The sequence below is a fragment of the Nicotiana attenuata genome, unplaced genomic scaffold (assembly GCF_001879085.1).
Source record: "Nicotiana attenuata strain UT unplaced genomic scaffold, NIATTr2, whole genome shotgun sequence".
Classification (NCBI taxonomy): domain Eukaryota; kingdom Viridiplantae; phylum Streptophyta; class Magnoliopsida; order Solanales; family Solanaceae; genus Nicotiana; species Nicotiana attenuata.
The window spans coordinates 249,593-261,097 of NW_017670473.1; the positions used below are offsets into that span (position 1 = coordinate 249,593).

The 11,505-nt window shown below is 38.3% G+C and overlaps 2 protein-coding genes across 5 annotated transcripts in view; one reads left to right on the forward strand and one right to left on the reverse strand.

Annotated features, from left to right (window-relative positions):
• The window catches only part of LOC109239931 (filament-like plant protein 7), a 5,802-nt gene extending 2,291 nt beyond the window's left edge, over positions 1–3,511 (forward strand). For all 4 annotated transcript variants that reach the window (XM_019406536.1, XM_019406537.1, XM_019406535.1 and 1 more), the window contains exons 4-6: positions 32–2,486; positions 2,566–2,629; positions 2,718–3,511. In XM_019406536.1, the coding sequence (XP_019262081.1) occupies positions 32–2,486; positions 2,566–2,629; positions 2,718–3,188 (2,990 nt within the window). In that variant the 3' untranslated portion in view covers positions 3,189–3,511. The remainder of the gene's footprint in view (positions 1–31; positions 2,487–2,565; positions 2,630–2,717) is intronic.
• Positions 3,512–3,707: 196 nt separating this feature from the next.
• LOC109239933 lies at positions 3,708–6,810 on the reverse strand. The gene is made up of 11 exons (XM_019406539.1): positions 6,653–6,810; positions 6,288–6,371; positions 5,623–5,697; positions 5,488–5,530; positions 5,278–5,335; positions 4,968–5,135; positions 4,820–4,882; positions 4,649–4,743; positions 4,467–4,548; positions 4,262–4,372; positions 3,708–4,091 (listed from the first exon to the last, which is right to left on the reverse strand). The coding sequence occupies exons 1-11, from the start codon at positions 6,765–6,767 to the stop codon at positions 3,951–3,953; spliced, it is 1,035 nt and encodes a 344-aa protein (XP_019262084.1). The 5' UTR covers positions 6,768–6,810; the 3' UTR covers positions 3,708–3,950.
• Positions 6,811–11,505: the final 4,695 nt, after the last annotated feature.

An 11,505-nucleotide genomic window follows, 5' to 3' on the forward strand; every position in this document is an offset into this window, starting at 1 on the left:
AAAAACAGTCGCTTACGAGTGGTATATGTAGGCTGGGAGAAGACTGAAACAGAAGCAAGATTGCTAAAGCAAGAACTAGAAAAAGCTCTACAGCAGAGCGTAGCGGGTGAAGAGAGATTAGTTAACTTGGATGCAGCACTCAAGGAATGTATGCAGCAGTTGCGTTTCGTTAGAGATGAGCAGGAGAACAGGATTCACGATGCAGTATTGAAGGCATCAAAAGAGTTCGAAAAAACAAGGACTCTCTTAGAGAGAAAATTAGCAGATGCAGGACAAAAGCTTTCACGATTAGGTTCCGAGAACACTCAGCTTAGTATGGCTCTCATGGCAAAGGAAAAGGCAACGGGTCATTTAAAAGGACAATTAGCTCAGGCAGAAGCAGATTTCAGTGCCTTGAAAACGCGACTGGAATCTGTTGGAAAAGAGAATGCTTCTCTGCGGTATGAGGTTCGGGTCCTTGAGAAGGAGCTTGAGATCCGGAATGAGGAGAGAGAATTTAATCGCCGAACAGCTGATGTTTCATACAAGCAACATCTGGAGAGTGTGAAGAAAATTGCAAAACTGGACTCAGAATGTCAAAGGCTACGCAACCTAGTTAGAAAGAGACTGCCAGGCCCTGCTGCCTTGGCCAAAATGAAGAATGAAGTTGAAATGCTGGGGAAGGATCATGCTAAAATGAGGAGAAGGAAGTCAAATCCGTCTCCAAATAGTTCAGTAGACTTAACTACAGAGACGGCTCCTGATACTCCAAACAGGAAGATTAACTTCCTCGCTGAGCATTTATGCATGATGGATGAGGAAAATCGGACTCTGAAAGAAGCGCTATACAAAAGAACTAATGAACTCAAACTATCTAGGATGACAAATGCTCAAACAACTGCTGAACCAGAAAAATATCTTCCCTCTGCGCAGGAACTGTCTGTGACATCACTGTCTGATATGGGCAGCGATGACATAGGTGGCTGTTCCGAGTCGTGGGCTTCTGCACTAATGTCAGAGCTGGAGCATTTCAAAAATGAGAAAAAAATAGGTCCAGCATCATCTATAAGCGTAGGAGCTTCAGATATAAATCTGATGGATGACTTCGCGGAGATGGAAAAATTAGCCGTTGAGTCTACAGATAACCCTCTGGGAGCTCTTCATCATGCCTTACTGAGGGAAAATGGAGATGGGGGTGCTTTGGAGTTTCAGTTATGTTCTCATTCATCAGAAGGAGATAGTAGAGAGAGAATTCCTGTGACAAATCGTTATGTCTCCAGAAATGATATCCAGTTAAAAGGAACATTGACAAATAAAGCTACTGGTGGAGTTGATAACATACTGAAAATGCTTTTGGAGCATGGCCATGTAACACAAAGAAACCCTTATGAAATACTGGCAGATATTAAAACTGCTCTCGCACAAAAGTGTCCCTCAACTAAGAACCCTGTGGAAGCAAATGAAAGCTCAATAGATACTGATGTTACCTGTACTCCCAACATTGGTGAGTGTATATCTCAGGGTATACATGATGACTCATTAATATGGCAGTCATCAAATACAGGAACTGGTGAGAATGTCCCATTGGCAAAACAGTGTGAACCAAACATGTTGTCGTACATGGGTACATCAATCAATAAGGTGATTGATATCATAGAAGGGATCAATATACCCTCGTCAGATGACAATATTCCAGACATCTTATCTTGCAAGGGTAATGGACTTCTACCATATGAAAGTGCACCGAAGGAGACAGCCTATATGGTTCGTGTTTTCCAGTGGAAAACTTCAGAACTATCTGATATTCTTCAAGAATTTATTCAAACTTGCCGTGATTTATTGAACGGAAAGGTTCACATAGAGAAGTTTACTGAAAGATTAACTTGGACCCTGGAATGGATTGTGAACCACTGTTTTTCCCTTCAAGATGTTTCAAGCATGAAGGATGCTATAAAAAACCATTTTGACTGGGATGATTCGCGAAGTGAGATTGAAATGGAAACTGGGGGGATTAATCCTATCTTTGAATTTGATAAACTTCAGACTGGAAGAGGAAATTCATTATACTCTCCGGATTTTTCCTCACTCGGCCGTATGAGTTCTTTGCCAGAGGAAAAAGTTCTACCATCTGTAGATAATGAAAGTGAATTATCAAAAGATGAGTTTCCAGAAGAGGGACTTACAAAGGCCGATTTGGATGAGAAACTGCAAGCAGAAACTGTCAGAAGTGATTCCTTGATGGTTCAACTTCAGGAATCAGAGAAAACAATCAAAAGCTTGCAAAAAGAAGTAGAAGATCTCAGACAATCAAAGGAGATGACTGAGCAGCAAATTGAGAAAGAAAAGATGGCGAAAGAATACTTTGAGATGCAATTCAAAGCAGCTAAAATGGAACTGAATGAAGCTTGTCGAAAGGCTTGCTGTTTAGAAAAGGAACTGGAGGACAAAAATAACTCCTATAAGAAGCTCGATTCTACATGTCACATGCTTCAGCTGCAGCGAGAAAGGTACATCTGATTCTTTTGTAAATTTTATTAAAGATAATTGTCTAGGGGATTTTCTTTTCCTGAAACACGTAATTTGCAGCACAAAACAAAGGGAGTTAGCAGAGAATGCCGAGGTGGACCCTGAAGAAAAGCTTCTTCAAAGCGTAAGTTCACATCAGCTTCAGTTAAATTCCTTCAGACCTCGCAAATCTACTGGCCATGCTCATTTAAATATTCTGTTTAATTGCGTAGGATCGGGAGATCACTGCAGCTTCAGAAAAGTTGGCAGAGTGTCAAGAGACTATTTTGAACCTAGGGAAGCAGTTGAAAGCATTGGCCTCGCCTGGGGATGCAGCTCTCTTTGATAAGGTGATATCTACAACCTCAGAAACAACTAGTGCTACTATGACAACCCCAAGGAAGAGTTTTGGACGTCGTTCATCTCTTCTTGACAAGATGCTGGCTGAGGACAATGAAATGGGTTCTCCTACTACCAAGGAAGTCATTCTTGATGCCAAGAGAACTACATCCTCCAGTGTTGGCGGTTCAGTGGAACAACCGGAAAAGTCTCCGTTGACAAATGGGAGCACGCATTCAGGATATGAAGCTGTTAATGGCTCCCGGGCTATTGTACCTAGCAAGAAAAAGAATGGTCTAGGATTGTGGAAGAAGCTGTTGCGAAAAGGCAAGAAAAATAGTAGCAAGACAAAACTTAACGTATGACCTGCATGGATGTCATTTGAAGCTGCAGGCCTGTTGGTTCTAGTGATGTCTATGCTTCATTCATGGCTTGGTTTGGCGCAGAAAGCAATGTTTTTGTTTCCCACTCTCTATCTCCGTCTCTTTCGTTCCTCTTTTTCCTTTTCTTGTTCTACTGTAAGTAGTCTTGTATATGAGAACTAGAACTTACCTTAAACATCATTGATATAGTTTTTCCATGGCAAATGGAACTAGGAATAAAACTTGGTGCATGAACCAAAGTGAAATGAGTGTGACATGTGCTTCATACTTGTGAAATACACTTTTTGCTAGTTGAGTAATGTGTACTTGAAAAGAAAAAAAGAAAAGTAAACTGAATGTGAGCGTGAGTATATTCCTGTTATTATACCAACATTGGACCCCCAACAAACATGTTTGAATAATTTTGCACGTTGCACAAATCTGGGGTTCCTTTTCTAATTACGATATCGAACGAGTAAACAGCTGTTTGGATCGCGAACCATACTTCATAGACGCTTCAACTTCTGCAAGCTATTTACTACTAGTGTTTTTCCTTTTCTGGTCTTTTACAATTGACGCCAGCGTGAGGGAAGAGACCTCAATGGCGGTGCATTTAAAAGGACTGCTGTAAAGTGTCTTCTTGTTATACTGCAAAGAATTAGAATACACAGCACTAGAGTCAAAACTGAATAGGCCAATACAAACTAGGAATCATAGGAAGTCTCCCGTATAACACGTCTAGTATTCAGCAAATTTACTGCTAATTCAGTCTCTGTAAACCACAAAGTTGGCAACATCATGCAGCCCTGCCTCCTTGTAACATTCAGCAATCCTTTCCACGTAATCGTCCCATGTGCCGTCAATAGAAGCTAGATCCAACAAGAAAGCAGCTTCATCCAATGCAACCTGCAAAGTAGGTGTAGTGTGAAAAAGGAGCTACGCCAATCTTTTTCTGCACGGAGTAGCACTAATTCGAAATATTAAGTAGGCATTATGCAAGTGCGGAAACCTACCAAGATATCATTTTAGTACACAAACATATTTGAACTGAAATTGTTTGAAGGATTTGGTCAAACCTGAGCAGGTTCCTTCCCTTTCTTTAGATCAGCTTGCCTACCCTCCTCAGTTACTTTCTCTTTGATGTACTCGATTTGTTCATCTTCCCATTCAGCTATATTAGCAACTTCCTGCATGGGGTTCAATAAAGAGTAAACAAACAGACCTAACATCAGTGTGCTGCAAAAGGCAAGAAGATATTGATTGGATCAAGGAATGGCATACATGGTACTTGCAACCCAAAGTCCACCATGGTGATTTTAAAGCCCCTCTAGCAGCATCTTTAGCTTCTACAATACGCCCAACCCTAGACAAGAAGAGAAGAATATGAGTAAATAACTATAGAAATAACTTGTTTAATAGATATACAGATTTAAGGAGGAACAAGAACTACGAGATACACAGACTTCAGCAGAATTTCAGCATTAAAGACAAAAGGCCGCGCGAATCCTGGAAAATGCTCCTTCTTTGTATAAAATTCTCCCGTCACCAGAGCTGAAATCTTCCAACAGCACATACATATCACTCAAATGCTAAGAATTGAGCATTGCTTACTAAATAAAGAACAACTTTCTTACATTGTCTCCATTGTCAAAATGCTGCTTAACTCTGCGCTCCAGTACGTCTGGAAACAAGCCAACCTAAAAAGAATATTAAATGAGTGCTATTAGTCTGAGTCAAATAATGCCCAGCATAAGATACTGCAGCATACATACTTCTTTCTACCTTCTTCAATATATAAGTATCTAAGCTTGAAATTTTTGATGCTATAAAGTCACCCTTCTCATAAAGTTTCTTTCCCGCACCAGCTGAAATCCGGAACAATTCATCCGCTCTTTCTTGATGACTGTTTGCATCTTCTTCCACCAATACCCTGTGAATGTACTGATCTACCTATATCATGGTAAAATGGAAAGGTGAGAGATAAATTGTGTGCATTCATGAATGCTACCAAAGCCAGAGTGCAAGAGAAGCAATTAACCCTCTCAAACTTCATCCAGATCCCAAGTAGTAGAGCAAGTTCATAGTAGCTTACATTCTTAGCTAATAGCCATACACCATACTTGCGCACCTCTACCATTGGCATCTCCATCCTGTGAACAATGAGGATATAAATCAAATGCAAATTATCCTTTTTTTTCTGAGGGCAATTACGAGAATCAAACCCAGAGAATAAACCAAGATAGCACCCAAAAAGCAGAATAGATAAATCAACAAAACTCAGCAATTTGATGAATTATTTTACCCAGATGGGGCAGTTGGCCATCGTAACAATGCAGTTACAGAATCTACAAAGAAAAAAAAGAAAGAAAAAACAATGAACATAGCAGCATACTTTCAACTTAAAGAAACTTGATATGAAATTCAGTTCCCACCATACCTGAACCCTTTCTGGAAAGAGGAATCGCTAGAGGAATCAGCCCTCGCTTGGCACCAGGAGAAATTATTTCCTCCCCTATCACAAGGTGTTGAGCAGTGCATAAGGTTCATAATGATCATCAGTTATTGTAGTAATAAAAAAACTATCAACTCCCCACAGTTTGAAGGTTATATCAGTACCAGCCTAAGCCAAAGAAAGAATCTCGGCTAAGTAAGCCTAATAAAGGATATATACAAGTCACATCGGTTCTAAAAGGTCATCATACAACATTTCCTTAATATAGAATAACCAAGAGCAGAGGATTGCCCTAATCCGATACGTCGAGAGTCGTGACACCTTAAGTTTCAATAGCTATAAGTTATATCCAAACACTAACATGCATTAAATAGGTAAATGTAGGTACTATTGTAGTAATGTTTAACTCTAACTAGAAGCACTCTGAACCAGATATATTCTGACACATACAGAACAAGGTAAGTTTTCCAAAAAATGACTCCAGCATTACTGTAAAGACATTCTTATCAGGAATAACTAATTAAAGCCGGCTTCTCTATTTAATTTGATTTTTTTCGCAATAGAAGCATACCTCAGATTAATCAAACATTTATTCCCCACAGAAATGTTACTGAAATGAAAATTTTCAACATGGAATTAGAGTGCCTCACCTCTCACCTGAAGGATTTTGAGAAGTTCATTCAAATGCTCCGGTGCTTGAGTTGCAGCTACATCTTTGATAAAGGAAACATGATCTGTATTTCAAAATTCCCAACATTCTCACTCCACTACCCATTCATCCATTCAAATAAATGAAACGTTTACTAGTAACCAGCTAGAATCAAAATAAACTGGATAAAATAGCTCAGTACAGAACCAACTCAAGTTTTACTAACATAACACTCGAATGGACGACCGCCAATTTAAAAATTCAAATTTCACTCAAAGTATACTAATTAATTACGCCTCTATCCATATGTATGTATAAATAAATATACACAGAGAAGTATTTGTAGGTTTGCGAAATTTACAGTACCTGGAGAAGAAGAAGAGGAATAGCAACGGAATTCTGGCCGGCAGCGGCCGAAGAAAATGCCGGGAAATGCGACGGCGCGTGGACATCCGAGAGCCACTCCACCGCCCACCTTCATTATCTTGCTTCAGTGTTAATTATGAGTGAAGTAGAAAACTGTAACTGAGCCAATACTTAGTTGATTTGACTGGGCTGGGCTTCAACTTCTACTTCAACTGCTTTTGCATCTATACCCCGTTTTGGAATCACAATTGAATCTATGCCCACTTTGCAAAAAGGTTTGCAAGCGTACACGATCAACTTTACACTTATGGGTCTGAAGTTATAAAAAAAATGACTGAAGTGAAAAAATTGCACTTCAAATGCACTTAAGGCAAATAGGTCTGAAGTGCAACAAATGGTTTCATGCACTTAAGGCTAATAAGTCTGAAGTGAAAAATTACACTTCAGATGCACTTAAGGCCAATAAGTTTGAAGTGAAAAATTGCACTTCAGATGCACTTAAGACCTTTGGCCAAAAGGTCTGAAGTGCAACAAACGTTTTCATTCACTTAAGGCTAAGTCTGAAGTGAAAATTTGCACTTTTGATGCACTTAAGGCCAAAAAGTCTGAAGTGCAACAAATGTTTTCATTCCCTTAAGGCCAATAAGTTTAAAGTGAAAATTGCCCAGAAACGAAAATTTATTCTTCGAATTATAACAATCCAATATACGATTTAATACCTAAATCTACTCCAAATGAGCTCAAATTTGAAACATATCCTCCAAATATCATCAGGAACAAACCACAATCATCAATTTGTCAAAACAACAATAAATCTAATGAACCTATTTTGCAATTAAGAAAAAAAGAAAAGAAGAAACCCTAAGCAATAGTAAAAAATAAAACGCAATAACAACTCACCATTGTAAAACATCATAAACTACATAAAATATATTCACAACCGCCATATAAAATCATTGTTATCCCAAAAAGAAGAAGAATGGGAAGAAGAAAATGAAGGAGGAGGAGGAGGAGGAGAAAGATGCCTAAAGTTGTTTAAAAAGTGGGTACAGGTTAAAACTTATTTAAAAAGTGAATGTAGATTAAATAGGGGCGACCAAATAAGGCGCTCCGTGCAATTTTTACCTATTCGAATGGATTTGAATTGGATGGGCTTCAATTTCTGTAGACTACTCAAAAGTGATAAAGGCCCATTCTAATTGTTTCTTAGTTGCACGAAATATCCTTTATGGGATTTGATTTTTTTTTTTTTTTTACTGTGAGAGAATGAAATAAATATTTGAACTGTCAAGTTATACAAAAGTAGGTAATATTTAGAGTAAGCGTGAGTTGATAACTAAGAAAATGAGTAACTAAATTGATAATCTAAAAACATTACCTAAAAAATTATTACTACAAGTTAAATCCTTCTAGGAAACGTTAGGCTTCAACTTTCTCTTTTAACTTTCAATTTTCTGCAGTAACTTTTTTTTCTTCTTCCCCCAGAAATACACCGTTACTCGTTTTATTAAAAATGTCTTAACGTAAATAAACGTACGTATAGTACGCATTTATAATTATACTAATCTTAGGATACGCGCGTTGCGCGTGAACCTTGACTCGAGAAATACAAAATTGGTTTTTAAAAATCATACATAATACACATTATAAAACTATGAAGCTGAGATGGTTGTTGATTTTATTTAACTAACTCAATGAAGGAAAAAGCTTTACCCTCTAAAAGTCCTCAAAATCTTAAAATTTTAGTTAATGCCAAAAATTAATTATTAATTTTAATTATGATTTATCCGACATGAAAAGCATTTATGAAGGGTAAGAAGATCATCAGTATTTCGTATTAGATTTTGTGCTTTTATAAAATAGTAGATATGTATACTGATATTGATAGATAGATATATTATACTCATATATCAAAAAATATTAGAGCAAATGTAGATCCTCAAATCACATTTCATTAGAATTATGGTAAAACTTAATTAGTTGAATTTAAAGTTTTAAATATTAGATGAATTTATTTTAATATAATTGATTTATATCAATTTATTTTTTGAAGGAATCATTTATTTTTTTAAAGAGTATTGACCAAGTTCAACTCTGTGCAATAATTAACTTTATATAAATTACTCCATGATTGTTTTAGGTCGTTAGGTACCTTAAATACTTTTATTATTTGTTAGGTTTTATTCTAGAACTTGAAGGGTTGTTGTATGCTTTAAGAATATTCAAAATCAATATATAGTAAATATTTATTTTAATCATTTAAATAGATATTGCATTTTTTAACATCAATTATTATTTTTCACTAATTTATTAGTATATGCATTTTATATTAATTGGCATGATGCGCACATGAAAGACTGTGACGACCCAAGGGGTCATCACCGAATTTTTCTCTTTTCCGTACTTTCGAGGCCTTGAAAACCTCATTTCTGCTGCCTCGATTTGCGTGCGCAGTCCGGGCGCGTAGCGGGAAAGCTTATATGTTAAATTCTGTGAAAAATTTTAAAATGTGGCTTTAAAATGATTAAAGTTGACTTTGGTCAGCATTTTTGGTAAACGGACCCGGACCCATGATTTGACGGTCCCGGAGGGTCCGTAGAAAAATATGAGACCCGGGCATATGCCCGGAGTCGAATTTCGAGGTCGGGAGCCCGAGAAATGAATTTTTCTGTGAAATTGTTTTTCTAAAATTATTAAGGAAAATGGAAATGAAAATTGATTAAAAGACTATGGTATCGGACTCGTATTTTGGTTCCGACGCCCGGTACAAGTCTTAAATATGTGTTAAGCGCTTTCTGTAAAGTTTGGTCGAAATCGGATGTCATTTGACGTGTTTCAGACCTAAATATCTAAAATTTGAAGTTATGAAGTTTGAAATGAAAATGATGATCTTGAGGCTTGATTCAATGATTTTTGATGTTATTTTGGCGATTTGATCGCTCGAGTAAGTTCGTAGGATGTTATTGAGTTAGTGTGTGTGATTGGTTAGGATCCCCGAGGGCTCGGGAGTGAATTTGAGGTGGTTCGGGGTGTTTTTACACTTAGGAAAGGATCAGATTCTGCTGCATTTTTACACAGGCATTTTGTTCTTCGCGAACGCGGCCTCAGGCTCGCGTTCGCAGTGCTTTGGTCTTCCCCTCTTACGCGTTCGTGTCCTACTTCACGCGATCGCGTAGTTCTAATTCCCCCTCCTTCGCGTTCGCATCCTCACTATCGCACTTATTCTCTAAGCACTTAGGCGTCCATTGAAGCTCCCTTTCATCAAAACTTCTTGGGTAAGCATTGTTCAACTTGTTTTCTTCAATTACCTCTATTAATTACTAAATTCCTGGCCCTAAACCTTGAAATCAAAGTAGAAAATGGGGGTTTTGGGTAGAGTTAGGGCTTTGGGGATTTTGGGTGATTCAACCTCAATTTGGGGTCGAATCTTGAAATAAATTATATATTTGAACTCGTGGGGTTATGGGTGATTGGGTTTTGGTCCGAGCCTCGTGTTTGGACCATGTGGGACCGATGTCGAATTTTGGTGTTTTTGGAAGAACGATAGGAATTCCATTTCTAGGCTATGGGATTATGTTTTTGAGCCCTTATTGATATTTTTGAACTAATTATGCCTAGATACCATTATTTCGGAGTCGGATTGTAGAGGAAAGACGGTATTAGAGAGTTGATTGCTATTCTTGGACCGAGGTAAGTGTTTGTTCTAACTTTGGCTTGAGGGAATAGGATTAGGATGTTATTTGCTACTTGCTAAATGTGGAGTACGGTGTATAGGCATGGTGACGGTTGTCTATGTACCGGAGTCTAGCATGACCGTGAGTCTTAATTGCTTTTAATTCGAATGGTGTGACATAACTTCCTTGTTTAATTGATAAATTTCATATAATGTGAACGGTTGTGGGAGAATTGTGATTGGTATATTTTGGAGCGTTGGCTCGAACAAGAATGTGATAGTTGAGAAAGAAGTGACATAAAAGAGGATGTGTTGTGATTATTCCCTTGCCGGGACGTGTAGACTATTATTATGTACTCTCCCTTGCCGGGATATTTGGGTTGTTAGCTGTACCCTTGCCGGGTTAAAGTGTTATGTTGTCGAATTCCCCTAATGGGGCCTTCTTTACAAAGCCAGATATTTTAAACTATGATACGGGATCGTGTGGCACGTCGTCCACTTATATATATATATATATTATGAAATGGGATCGTGTGGCACGCCGACCACTTATATATTATCAAATGGGATCGTGTGGCACGCCGTCCACTTATGAATTAAGAAACGGGATCGTGTGGCGCGCCGACCACTTATATATGAGCTATGGTATTGAGATAGTTTCGTCGTTATATCCATTGATCTGTATTCGCTGTATTTTTCCCCGAGCATGCCCCCTTCCCCTTTTTAGTTGATATTCTCTGTTGTTATTTCTGTTGCCTTTGTATATATATATCTGCACAGGTTGTTTTTGGTAGGTCCTGTCTAGCCTCGTCACTACTTCGCCGGGGTTAGGCCAGGCACTTACCAGCACGTGGGGTCGGTTGTGCTGATGCTACACTTCTGTGTTTTTGCACAGATCATAGTACCGGAGCATGAGCCTTTGGTCAGCAGTAGGAGCGTTGGGAGCTTACTTCAGTCCGGAGATTTCCGAGGTAGCTTGCTGGCGTCCGCATGGCCCGGAGTCTCTCTTATCTCTGTCTTTCGTTTGATTTCCCTTGTATCGGATCAGACAGTACTGTATTCTTATTCATACTTTGTCTTTAGCATTCAGTAGAAGTTCGTGAGTTAGTGACACCAGATCTGGGTAGAGGTGTATTTGAATTTCGCTACTTGGTTTTTGTTATTTATGTTTTCGAGACTT

Coding starts and splice junctions, on each gene's coding strand:
- LOC109239933 (XM_019406539.1), bottom strand. CDS start 6,767: ATGAAGGTGGGCGGTGGAGTGGCTCTCGGATGTCCACGCGCCGTCGCA. Junction 4,549..4,648: donor AATGCTGAAATTCTGCTGAA/GTCTGTGTATCT, acceptor CTTCTTGTCTAG/GGTTGGGCGTATTGTAGAAG. Junction 4,092..4,261: donor AAGGGAAGGAACCTGCTCAG/GTTTGACCAAAT, acceptor CCTACTTTGCAG/GTTGCATTGGATGAAGCTGC.